A 12584-nucleotide genomic window follows, 5' to 3' on the forward strand; every position below is an offset into this window, starting at 1 on the left:
GGAATTAGTCACCAACATTAGGTAATCTCTTTGTGATGCCAGACCTCACTTTTTCATCTGTCCAATGACAAGCTTATATTAGTCCGCCATTTTTCATGCTTGATGAAGTGATAGAGGATATAGATGTGATGCGATTCTCTGTGGAGCACCATGAAATAGGGATAGATTAAACTTAAAATAGCTCAATAAATAATTTTCTGCTAAATCAAGGATCCATACCAACCACTGCTAACATTCACTAAGTGCGAGCCGGGCACAAGACTCTGTATAAAATGCATTATCTCATTTGGTTCTTACAGCATCTTCAGTAAGATAGGCATTATAGTTCTGGTAGTCCAATTTTACAGATGAGAAGAGTGAGGTTCAGGGAGGTCATGTGACTTGCCAGATTTAGCAAGCAGTCATGACAGAAGAGGTGCCCGGGGCAAGCTGATTCCACATCTTCTCATATACAGATTCCTACATAGCCAAAAAGTAATTGGAAAAGCCTACCCGTTAGATTTCTCACCCAGTGGCGTGTGAACATGCATCCATTCTCTGTAGGAGGATTAACTAATCACTCACCCAGACTTGATTCCCGACTTGTGACATTTGTAGTCTTGTCAGAAGACTAAGCCCATCGCTGAAGAGAAGAGAAGGGAAGGCCCATCGCTGATGACTAGAAAAGGCCACAGTGAGTCCATATTAGCCAGGCATCCCCTTGAAGCCACTCGGAGAACACACTTGTTTCCAACCACTTAAGTAGATGTTCTCCAATACTGCTTCCGGCTCCAAACGTTGATGATTCTGTAAGATGATCACGGGCTAGGGTAAGTAAGTAAGGGGAGACTCCACAGAGAAAATAGGGCTTTTGCTGGGTCCCGAAAGAAAGGTAATTCTTAGATAAATCCAGAAGAGGCAGTAAGACAAGAGGAACTGTCTGAACAAAAGTGCTGAGGTGGAGGCTGGCTTGTCACTCAGAGTGACTATAAATAACCTGTTTCTCTGACATGCGGGTTTGGTGGAAAAAAGAGTAAGAGTAGGTGGTGAGCAGCTGCACGAGGGCCTAGAATGCCGAGCCCAAAACATGGAGCCTCCTCTCATCCATTGGAAGCCACTGAAGACTTCCAAATGAAGAAGCGAATGAATCGGTGTGCAAGGATAAACGGATTGTGAGACTAGGAACAATTAGGAGTCCACTGCAAGATGATTCCAGCAGCTACACGTAGTGATGTGTAGGAGGAAGAGCGAGGGGAAGGGGGGAACAAACTGGAGAGGTGAGAATGACCTCAGCAGAATGTGGAGCTACACCAGGTATTCCCAACCTGACACACCTTTCTGTTATGGGGCTGTGCTGGGCACCCCAGGACATTCCATAGTAAGCCCCACCCCTTTGTAACAACTCAAAATGTCTCCAGACTTTGCCAAAGATCCCCTGGGGGGTAAAATCACCTCCAGTTAAGAGTCATCATTTTATGAGAATCAAAAGAGCAATCATTTCCCAAAGCCATCAGTTCCCCTCTAGAGAGAGTAGCAAAGTCAAGAAGGAAAATGGAAAGAGGTCATCGGCTTTGGTGATCAGAGGTCACTAGGTACCTTCAAGAAAGCTCCTTCTGTGGGGCGCCTGGGTGGCTCCATCGGTTAAGCCTCCAACTCTTGATTTCTGCTCAGGTCATGATTTCCAGGTTTGTGAGTTCGAGCCCCACAACAGGCTCGGCGCTGACTTCTCATGGAGCCTGCTTGGGGTTCTGTCTCCCTTTCCCTGCCCCTCCCCCCAAAAATATAAAATTTAAAAAAGAAAAGAAAGAAAAAAGAGAGGTCCTTCTGTAACCAAGTCCATTTGAAAGGACTTACAGAAAGAAGAGACAATCTAAAAGGAGAACAAAGGTGAGCTACCCGCAGAAAGTCAGAAGCCTTGGTCTGGGACTTCCACAAACCCACGAAAGAAACAAGCTCCCATTCCCACTGGCTTCCAGAGGAAGGTCAGAGATTAAACAGCCCAAATCCTCCCTTAGAGAGTCTCCTTTGCAGTCACCTCCACCTCCAACCCAGCTAGGGTCCATCCTGGGGACAGATGTCGCCCAAAAGGACCATAGCAAAGACAGGCCAAGTGAGTGCCAAAGTGTGGAAACTTCTGAGATTGGTTGAGAGTTAGCACTTACAGAACAATAAACCGAGCCTTTGAAGAGGCTAAACAAAGGAACCATTTGTCTACTCCAGCAGCTACAAAGGAGGCAGGCTCACAGAGGACTGAGGAGTCAAAGAATGCCAAGCTGGAGACGAGACCAGGCTTTACTGGGTCCAACCCAGGACCCTCCGCCAGGATCTGAAGTCAGTGGGTAAGAGAGCGACGAAATGTACTCAACACAACGCAGGAAATGTAGGCTCTAGGGTTTTAAGTTAAAAACATCTATTTTGTTTTCCTTTCTCGGTTGCTTTAAGCTGTGCTATATAAAGGTGGGGAGAGGGAGACAACATTAAAAAAAAAAAATGCATTTTTTTTTAAAAAGCACAAAGATTTTCATCAGTGCCTTTTTTGTGACCATACCTGTGAATTAATGATTGGCTGGATTTCCTTGACTCGTCTGCTGCAGAGCTTTCCTGTGTTCCTCTCACAGGGTTGTCGGTTAAATGGCAGTTAAGACCTTCCCCTTCATTTAACATTCCCTGGCCAGCTTGGGTTTGAACCTCATGGCCCTTCTTTCAAAATGATCTTGCTGCTGGAGAAATATATTTATCATGTTCCCCTCTCTCCTCCCTCCTCAACAGGCCCCACATGACCTCAAGAGGTTTTGAAATTATAGACCAGCTATCGAGAGGGGCTTTTTGTCTCGCTCCTAAACTGGAGTTGGTTGGATCACCGGGGTCCAGTTTCTGTCTATATTAGTCACTTCTCTTACCTGTCAAAGATCAACTCCCCCTATAGGAAACTTTTTGAGGGTTGGGGATAGGAGATATTCAAAGAAGAGGGGAAGGTGGCGACTGGCGTTATGTTCTGCGAGTCACACATTCTGAATCTCTCCTTTTGTGTCTCTGGAAAGAATGGAGAAAGTTGGGTGAAATTGCTCATTCTTTCTTACACATCTTTCTTTTTTCCTAAGCATGAAAGTGGCGCTCACAAAGTCTCTGTGAGAATATGATTTGTGAGAATCAACGGCTCTTATTTGTACCATCCTAGAGGAAAGAATGTTCTCTGCAGTGACACAGTGTTCTCTTCCAGGAGGCAATCTCACTGAACTGTTTCCCCACAGTCCCAACCCTGTGGGCCATCACAGAGCCGCTGATCTGAAGACCTGCCTCTTCTTAGAAACCCAGCAACACCCTAAAAAAGGGGAGACACAGCCTTAGCGTGCCTCTAGGCCAGCAAACCAGGAATGCCTGGCCAATAGACACCTTCTCTTAACCTGCAAAAGGAAGTAGAGAGACCAAAGTTGTCCCTTAAAAAGCGTCCTTAACAGATAAACCCCAACAGCTATCTCTGGCTGATCAGGATTACAAACTTTTGGTTCTCTTATTCCTTTGTTTTCCTATGTTACAATTTTTCTTTCACAATGAGCATGAATCACTTTGGTCATCTCCAAAGATATTATCTGTTTTAATCTCTCCAGCCCTTTTCAACCCAGCAAATGTCTACTCTAGGTCAAGTGGTTCTTAAAAGTTACTGAAAGACAGTGAAGTCCCTTAACCCGGCTGAGATCTGATTTTTCCATTTCCTTGGCTGTAAAATGAGATGGCCCCTGCTTTGTTCCGAGGCACAAAATAACTCCAAGCTGTTACTTGAAAGTAACACCCCAGGTGATGTCACCAGCCTGGGGGAGTTGAGTCCCAAACCCACAGGCAGCTCTCTGCGGGGGGTGCACATGTCCTTAACCATCCCGCACGAGGCTGCCATAATTCAGTAGTCAGACATGAAGACAGGGCATATTTTGATTTCACTCATATGTGGTATTTAAGATACAAGACAGATGAACATAAGGGAAGGGAAGCAAACATAATATAAAAAGAGAGAGGGAGGTGAACCGTAAGAGACCCTTAAATACAGAGAACAAACTGAGGGTTGCTAGCAGGTGTTGGGTGAGCGGAGAAGGGCTCAAGGGGGGAGGGGCATTAAGGGAGACATTGGTTGGGATGAGCACTGGGTGTTGCATGTAAGTGATGAATCACTAAATTCGATACCTGGAAAAACATAATAAATATATTTCGATTTTTTTTAAAAAAGGTAGGGCATTTTGCCGTCTTTAACAGCTTTCGAAAACTACCCTCGAGTTCGGGCTAAACCTACTTTTGCTGTCATTCTTTGATGGGTTGGATGGTTGGCTTTGTGTTTTGTTGTTTTTGTTTATGTGTGTCCTGTGGCCTGTAGTCAGTTAGCCTCCAGCAGAGCAAAGCCTAAAGTGCTAGATTCCTGGGAAGCCACCCTAAGAGGCCTCTTCCAGGAAGGAACTCCTGTTGCCAAATTTCCTGAGGATAGACCTAGGTGGTCAGGCATTGCCAAGCATCCTTCTCATCAGAAAAAGAAACCTACTGGAAATATTCACCTACTAAGCATACAGTGTGAATTTCCGACACGTTCACTGCAAGCTTTATTGCCCAGTCTTTTGGGTACGAAAACATTTTATCAAAATGTTCCTTTACACTTTTCTCCAGAGGAATCCCAAATGCCCCTCCCCCATCACTATCAAAACATTTGGCTCTTGTTCACCAGCCCTATTTTTGGGGAAAAAAAACTTTTTATAATAACAAAATCCAAATCCCCCTCCCCTTCCACTGCGCCTCGCCTTCCCCAATAAATCCAGTGTCTTGGTTTAAAAATTGGTGGTTAGGAGATGATGGGTTTCTAAGAAGTGCGAGCTAAAGCTTGTTTCACTGCTTTAGAGTTTCGTCGGACATTGTTTTCCGTGTCTGTACTTGTTAATTGTTCTGCATTTTCCATAAATAGCATCAGTTCTCCATAGGGTGATACTCGTTGTCAATAAGTAGTGATGGATTTATTTTCACCACTGCTTAGGCGGTTCAAGAGCTGCTTCTGAACCACTTTTCCTTCCAATTTCTCTCCCTTCCTCTCCTCTGCAATCGGCCTGGGGTCGGTAAGGAGGGCTGGAAATTCTTTTCAAGGAGCCGCCCCATCCTACGCCCCGAAAGAAACCCCGGGGATCCGGACGCCCCTGCCCCCACCCACCTCCCTGCCTCGGTTGGCATCCGGACGCGGTGATCTCGGCTGCCAGTAGAGGGCACACTTACTTTACTTTCGCAAACCCGAGCGCGGGTGTAGCCTGGGGAGGGGGCGGGGGGAAGACGCTTTGCAGCAAAACCTCGACTAGGGATTGGTCGGTCCCCGAGTTTGCGGCAAAGGCCTGGCGGCCGGAGTAATTTGCAACCTTTAAAGCTGTATTGCGCTGTGCGCTCTTTTTGGAGAAGTTCCTACTCATTTAACAATTGAAAGCTGCGCTGCAAGCTCAACGGGTGATAATTTACCTCAAACACAAACACGCTACGCAAGATCTCCTCCTCCCTTCTCCCCGAATTTTCTCCTGTTGGGGGGGAGGGGGAGTTTACCTAAAATGCTTTTGGATGAGGGGCCACGGTTGGGAAGATTGCCTTTGTTTTTAGTCCCCTAGTATAACGAAAAAAAGCAGATCCCGAAGGAATCGGAGGTAGATATTGAATAGGGATTAATTTAGGGAGCGAATAAGTCATGTGTCGCATTGAGCAACATTCTGAGTTGATGTGTACAAGAAATGTTCATAGATGTACGCGGATTATACTTAAGCACTTTCACTGTGGTGTTAAAAAAAATTTAGTCAGTGAAGTAGGAAATTAATGCTTGAAATTTGCCAATTTTTAATTGGCCCAAGACCTACTAAAAAGGCACGGAAGTAATATTTGACTCCTCTACTTTGATCAGAATCGATGCTTGTGTGTGTGCGTGTGTGTGTGTGTGTGTGTGTGTGTGCAGGATCTCAATTCCAATAATAAAGAAGAAAGAACACCCGTGAAGGAAGTAAGTGTCCAATTTGCCTGAGGAGGAAAGAGTTAACGGTCTTCTTCAGCAGGGTCTCTGCAAACTCCCAGGGCAGGGTACGCAAGCTCGCCTGCTCTCCCCTTCCTGGGAACTCCATTCCCAGGCTTGCGCCCTCCTCCCCAAAATTCTCTCGTCTGGCGCCTTTGATTTCCCCCAAACCTGGAACCCCCAGACGGGTGCAAACCAGCGCCACGGGGCGCAAAGAGGATTTGCCTCTTTTCTGAAACCTGGCTGCGGAATTGGGGACACCGGGGCGGGGGGGGGGCGTTTTGCGGGTGCAGACCCGTGGGGACAGGACCGGGGAGGGTCCCCTGTGGCGCGCACCCACAACCGCGCTCCTCCCAGAACCCAGTTCCGGAACACGCAGAAAAGATCTCAGGGATTATTAGCACGTCCTGGGGAAAAAGCCGGCTCCTGTCGAGCTCACTGTAGGTCTGCATGGGCGGGGCGGGGGCTGGAGGGGGTTGCCTGCTGCTTTGACAGCAAATTGGGGAATTCATTCGGGGTAGAAGGTATCCAATCGCGATCGATAGCTGTGCGCATATAAGGCACAACACCCCCGACAAATGCAATGGGTGTTTGTTCATAACGCAATCTCCAAGTATACGTGGCAGTGGGTTGCTGAGTTATTTTAATATTCCAGGCATCATTCTCCTCCTTATACCTCTTAGTGTTTGTCCCCATCGACACACACTCGGGGCGCGAGCCCATCCATACCCCCCTTCTTCCCTCCTGTCTTCATAGGATTTATTTTCCGAACGCTGCCCTTTCCCCAGCCTTCGGGAGGCGCCCGTCCAGGGACGTGCGTGGCGGGGCGGTGGGTACACGTCGCGTTCGGTGTTGAAGGCTCAGCTGTTCCGCCTGCGAGGATTTAGGCGCGCGAGCCAAGCATGCGGGCTGTCCGGCCGAGCGCGGCGCCGGAGGAGCCGCGGAGAAAGGCAGACGGGGCTTGAGCCGCCGCAAAAGAAAATGGTAGGCGCGCGCCCTCGGCTCGGGCTGCGCTCCGACTGTTTACATCCGACCGCTCCGCGCGCACTGGAGCGCCAGGCAGCCGGGGCCCAGTCTCCTCCCCGCACCCCCTCCCAGCCAGGCCCCGGCAGGAGCGCCCCTCCCCGGTTCCCAAAGCGGAGGGCGGGGGAGAGAGAAAAAAGATCCTCTCTCGCGAGTCCCCGCCCACCGGCCCTTTATAGGCGAGGGTCTGCGCGGCGCAGGACCCCCGAGCGGCGCTTCTCCCCGCCGCGGCTGCCCGCGCCGCCGCCGCCGCGCCCCGGCCGCCGCCTGGCTCCCTGCCGGCCCCTGGAAGGGCAGGGCTGTAGAGAGGCTTGGCGGGAAAAAGAAAAGAGGAGGGGAGAGGGGATCGTGCTGTATAAAAGCCGGTTCTTGGGGCTTTATCTGACTCGCTGTAGTAATCCCAGCGAGAGGCAGAGGGAGCGAGCGGGCGCTCCCGCCCGGGTGGAAGAGCAGAGCGAGGCGAGCGAGGCGCGTCGCGCTCCGGGCGCCCGGGGAAGGGAGATCCGGAGAGAAAGGGTGCGTTGCCCCCGGCCCACCCCACCCTGCGCGCAGACCCCGGCCCGCGCCGCCCTCCCCCTGCCGCCGCCGAACTTTGCCCGTCGCGGCGGGCGGACGCCGTTCCCTGGACTTACAACACCCGAGCGAGGACGCGCCTCTCCGGTCCGCCTGGGCGAGGAGACGCTTCCCTCCCTGCCGCTGCCCGGGACCCGCTGCTCGGAAAGGCGCTCCTCGCCGCTTTTTGGACGCTGGATTTCCTTCGGAGAGTGGAAAATCCGGTAAGCACCCGGATCTATGCGTCTTTTCATTTATTTTCCCCGGCGCTCTTGAATGCCGCGGCGAGTCGAATGCCCGAATCGGGGGAGTCTTTTCTGCCATTCCTGCGCTACTGACACTTTTCTCCGAGTAGTTGTGGCAGCTCTGGGGGGGGGGGGGGGGGGGGGGGGGGGGGGGGGGGGGGGGGGGTGAGGACGACCCAGAGCTGGATGGGGTAAAGGGGCCGGTCAGGACGGGACGGAAAGCGGGTGCGTTTTTGAAAGTCAGTCTTTAGGGTTGTTGCTTGCGTATATATTGACGCTGCCCTCGACCGGTTGGACATTCCTGCTTTATTGCATTAATTGCTTTTGATTTTTGGGGGGAGAAGAGGGGAGGGAGAGCCCGGTGCATCCCGAGCTCCTGGGAGTAAGAATTACACATTGCGTGTGGGAGCCGCTGACTTTTACGCGTCTCGGAAAGGGCATTTAAATTCCGGCTTAGCGCACGCATTTCTGACAGCCGGAGACAGACCCCGCGGCGCGTCCCGCCCGCGGATCCCCGCCGCGCTCCCCGTTCACCCCCTGCTCCCTGGAAGAAGTTGGCACTCGGCTTTTTAAGCGAATCATAAAATTGGGGATCTTGGTCTCCCGAGGTGGCTGGTTCGGACTCGGTGTTGGCGAGGCGCAGGGAGCAGGGAAAGGGAGGCTGGGCAGGGATGTGTCCGAGTCTCCCCGAATCGCGGACTTGGGGGAAACGCGGGCAGATCTCCGCGCCCATCTCCCTCGCCCCCTCGGGTGTCCCCGCGCCCCCGGGGTGCGAAGGGAAGGCAAGGAGCGGGGCTCGGGGCTTTCCCAGAACAGCTGCTACCCTCGGCGGGTGAGGGGAAGACGCCCGGCTCCGGGCTCTGGCGCAGTCGCGTCGCCGTGCTGGGTGTTGAAGGGAGGTGCCCCGGTTATTATCCAACACCCCCTTTTATTTATGGGGGGAACTGTTACGGCCGGCGGCTAGGCTCGCCCCAGCAGCCAGCGAGAGACGCGGAGGAAAGCCGGCCGAGGCGGGAAGGGGGGCGCGCTGGGAGTGGGGATGGAGGGGGGGTGCTGGGAGGGGCGCCGGCGGGGGCAGCCGCGCTGCGAGCGCGCGGGTGGGAACGGGCGCGGCGCGGAGGGGCCCGGCGCGGGAGGGGGTCGCGCGCAGCCGCTCCCGCCGCGGCCGCCTCCCGCCGCCTCCTTCAGGTGGCGCAAACTTTGCGCCTTCGGGTTCGGCGGATTGTGTGATCCCGGCTGCCGCCGCCTCTGGCCGCCCCAGGAGGCCGGAGCGGATTCCGAGTGCTCGGCGGCGGCGCGGTCGCCGCGGCGCTGCGCCGCCGGTTCCCCGAGTGTGTGTCCCAGATCGAGGAGGGCGCCCCCTGGGACCGGGTGGGACGTGCCCTTCGCCCCCCCTGGCCACCTAGCCGGCGCTGCAAGGGGAGCGGAGCGGCATCCGGGCGCGCGCTGCGCGGGGCTGCGGCACCCACCCCAGAGCCCCCTCCACTCAAGAACCCCCGCTTTGTGTGCCCCCTTCCGCAGGCTGCCGCGATGCCCCTCAACGTCAGCTTCGCCAACAGGAACTATGACCTCGACTACGACTCGGTGCAGCCCTATTTCTACTGCGACGAGGAGGAGAACTTCTACCAGCAGCAGCAGCAGAGCGAGCTGCAGCCGCCGGCGCCCAGCGAGGATATCTGGAAGAAATTCGAGCTGCTGCCCACCCCGCCGCTGTCCCCCAGCCGCCGCTCGGGGCTCTGCTCGCCCTCCTACGTGGCCTTCGCGTCCTTCTCCCCGCGGGGGGACGACGACGGCGGCGGCGGCAGCTTTTCCACCGCCGACCAGTTGGAGATGGTGACCGAGCTGCTGGGGGGAGACATGGTGAATCAGAGCTTCATCTGCGACCCGGACGACGAGACCTTCATCAAGAACATCATCATCCAGGACTGCATGTGGAGCGGCTTCTCGGCCGCCGCCAAGCTCGTGTCGGAGAAGCTGGCCTCCTACCAGGCGGCGCGCAAAGACAGCGGCAGCCCGAGCCCCGCGCGCGGCGCCGGCGGCTGCTCCACCTCCAGCCTCTACCTGCAGGACCTAAGCGCCGCCGCCTCCGAGTGCATCGACCCCTCCGTGGTCTTCCCCTACCCGCTCAACGACAGCAGCTCGCCCAAGCCCTGCGCCTCCCCGGACTCCGCCGCCTTCTCGCCGTCCTCGGACTCCCTGCTCTCCTCGGCCGAGTCCTCCCCGCGCGCCAGCCCCGAGCCCCTGGCGCTGCACGAGGAGACCCCGCCCACCACCAGCAGCGACTCCGGTGAGCTGCGCCCCCCCCCCCCCCCCCCCCACCCCCGGCCTGGGTACCTTGGCTCATTCCACCGGCCCCTCGGTCGACCCCGCCTTTTCTCTTCTCTTCTGTTTGGGAAGGGAACTGCTAGATCTGGAAGGATCTGGGAGCTCGTCCCGGAACACGGGGCTTTAGGGTTGCCTCCCATCCCTTCTCCGAAGAAGGCCGCCCCAGTGGCCGGCCCCCTCCTCTCCCTCCCTCCCCTTAGGAATTTCTTTTGGGTTTTTAAATCGGCTGGCTTATCTTGCAACCCAATCCACTCCCTCTTAGTTTTCTCCAGCGTTTTAATTGCCCCCGCGGTGGGGGGTGGGGGCTGCCAGAGGAGGGGGGTAAGAGGGGATTGATCTCTGTGAGAGCGAAGGGGGTGCCTCCCTCGTCCCTTCTGAGTAGTTCTTGGGTTTTCCCGGACTACAGATCCATAGAAAATGAAGATGGGCAGGCAGTGGACAGAGGCAGGCAGCCGGCCTCCCTGGTGCTGTGAGCTAGGGAAAGTGCCTTAAAGATGGGCTGAGGGGCTTGGGCTCTGTTCAGCCTGTTTTGAACCCTTAAAAGCAGATCCTTGCCAAAACTGGGCTTTATTTTTTTTCCTTCCCCCACCCCTAGAACTTTTGGCAAAGCCACAAGAATTTTTTTTTCTTTCTGCACTTCCAGTAAAACAGGGAGTTGCTAAAGTCACACCAAGAGACTTCCAGCTATCATTTGCAATACCTGAAGGCTTCTTGGTACAATCCCTTAAAACCAGGAGGTGCTTGGGAATGTGCTTTGCGTTGGGTGTGTCCAAAGCCTCATTAAGTCTTAGGTAAGAATTGGCATCAAGGGTTTATCCTGGTAAATTCGTAATTTTCTCATCTGTGCCGTAAACCCAGGTGTCATTGTCCCTCCCTGACTTTGCCTGCATTGCGAGAGGAGCTGGGTTGATTGGCTCATTTGTTCTCTGGGGATGACATTGTTGTGCCAGGGCCCTTTCTCACACAATAAGGCCTCATATTTGCATAGCATTCATTTAATCTGGTCCTTGATTGCTGTAAGGGCATGTAGCTAACCCTTGCGATTTCTTTTCTCCTTTCTTAAAGAGGAAGAACAAGAGGAAGAAGAAATCGATGTCGTTTCCGTGGAGAAAAGGCAGGCCCCTGCCAAAAGGTCGGAATCGGGGTCCCCCCCCGCCGGAGGCCATGGCAAACCTCCTCACAGCCCCCTGGTCCTTAAGAGATGCCACGTGCCCACCCATCAGCACAACTATGCAGCGCCCCCCTCCACCAGGAAGGACTATCCCGCGGCCAAGAGGGCTAAGTTGGACAGTGGCAGAGTCCTGAAACAGATCAGCAACAACCGCAAGTGTGCCAGCCCCAGGTCCTCGGACACGGAGGAGAATGACAAGAGGCGGACGCACAACGTGTTGGAACGCCAGAGGAGAAACGAGCTGAAACGGAGCTTTTTTGCCCTGCGCGACCAGATCCCCGAGTTGGAAAACAACGAAAAGGCCCCCAAGGTGGTTATCCTTAAAAAAGCCACCGCGTACATCCTGTCGGTCCAAGCAGGGGAGCAGAAGCTCATTTCAGAAAAGGACTTGTTGAGGAAGCGACGAGAACAGTTGAAACACAAACTTGAACAGCTTAGGAACTCTTGTGCATAAGTCCACCTATTAGAGGGAGGAACTGGAGTCGCTCATGAATTCTCACTTGTTACTAAGGGAAAGTAAGGAAAAAGGTTCCTTCTCACAGAACTGTAGCAACTCCTCGTATCTGAACTTGTTTCAAATGCATGGTCAAGTGCAACCTCACAACCTTGGCTGGGTCTTGGGATTGAAAGGTTTAGCCATAATGTAAACTGCCTCAAATGGAACTTTGGACATAAAAGAACTTTTTTTTATGCTTGCCATCTTTTTTTTTTTCCTTTTAACAGATTTGTATTTAAGAATTGTTTTTAAAGAATCCGTAAAGTTTACCCCGTTTTCCTGTGTAAATATGGCCATTAAATGTAAATAACTTTAATAAAACGTTTATAGCAGTTATACAAGAATTGAAACCATGTATTATAAACCATAATTTTTTTTATTTAAGTACATTTTCCTTTTTAAAGTTGATTTTTTTCTATTGTTTTTAGAAAAAATAAAATACCTGGCAAATATATAATTGAGCCAAATCTTAAGTTGTGAGTGTTTTGTTTCTTTTCTTGCCTTTTCCTTTTTTTCATTCTCATCAATTCCAATTAACAAAATTTGGCCCTCACGGGAATGAGTTTACAAAGATGGAAGAAGAAGTTATTTAAGAAAAGGGCAAGGGCTTTTCTTTGTCCAAATGGATCTCGGTCCTTTAAATCTTTAAATTCTCAGGGTTATAAGATGCTTCCTGGAGATCTTGATAGGGGTCAGAGTTGGCTATCTGGAAGAATGAACAGGCAGTAAGCTGGTGAGAAGGTAAAGGGATGCCAGAGGTTAAAGATAAGTATACACAGGGGG

The 12584-nt window shown here is 52.7% G+C and overlaps 1 protein-coding gene and 1 long non-coding RNA gene across 3 annotated transcripts in view; one reads left to right on the plus strand and one right to left on the minus strand.

Moving 5' to 3' along the window:
• The window catches only part of LOC120240876, a 117322-nt gene extending 115710 nt beyond the window's left edge, over positions 1 to 1612 (minus strand). Inside the window, exons 1-2 of the long non-coding RNA XR_005530759.1 lie at positions 1576 to 1612; positions 565 to 786 (exon numbers count right to left, since the gene is read on the minus strand). This is a non-coding gene — a long non-coding RNA (uncharacterized LOC120240876). The remainder of the gene's footprint in view (positions 1 to 564; positions 787 to 1575) is intronic.
• Positions 1613 to 2213: 601 nt separating this feature from the next.
• Positions 2214 to 12142, plus strand: MYC (MYC proto-oncogene, bHLH transcription factor). Of its 2 annotated transcripts, none has more exons than XM_039245733.1 (3): positions 2214 to 2318; positions 9331 to 10096; positions 11200 to 12142. In XM_039245733.1, the coding sequence occupies exons 2-3, from the start codon at positions 9340 to 9342 to the stop codon at positions 11757 to 11759; spliced, it is 1317 nt and encodes a 438-aa protein (XP_039101664.1). In that variant the 5' UTR covers positions 2214 to 2318; positions 9331 to 9339; the 3' UTR covers positions 11760 to 12142. The 2 variants fall into 2 exon arrangements, with proteins under 2 accessions (XP_039101664.1, XP_039101665.1); XM_039245734.1 differs by lacking the exon at positions 2214 to 2318 and adding an exon at positions 7411 to 7788.
• Positions 12143 to 12584: the final 442 nt, after the last annotated feature.

This window comes from Hyaena hyaena, unplaced genomic scaffold (genome assembly GCF_003009895.1).
Source record: "Hyaena hyaena isolate Hyena2069 unplaced genomic scaffold, ASM300989v1 scaffold_268, whole genome shotgun sequence".
NCBI classification, from domain to species: Eukaryota; Metazoa; Chordata; class Mammalia; order Carnivora; family Hyaenidae; genus Hyaena; species Hyaena hyaena.

Excerpts from the sequence above, each read along its gene's own strand:
- MYC (XM_039245733.1), top strand. The coding sequence starts at position 9,340 with ATGCCCCTCAACGTCAGCTTCGCCAACAGGAACTATGACCTCGACTAC. Across the intron at positions 10,097-11,199 it reads CACCACCAGCAGCGACTCCG|AGGAAGAACAAGAGGAAGAA; the intron begins GTGAGCTGCGCC and ends CCTTTCTTAAAG.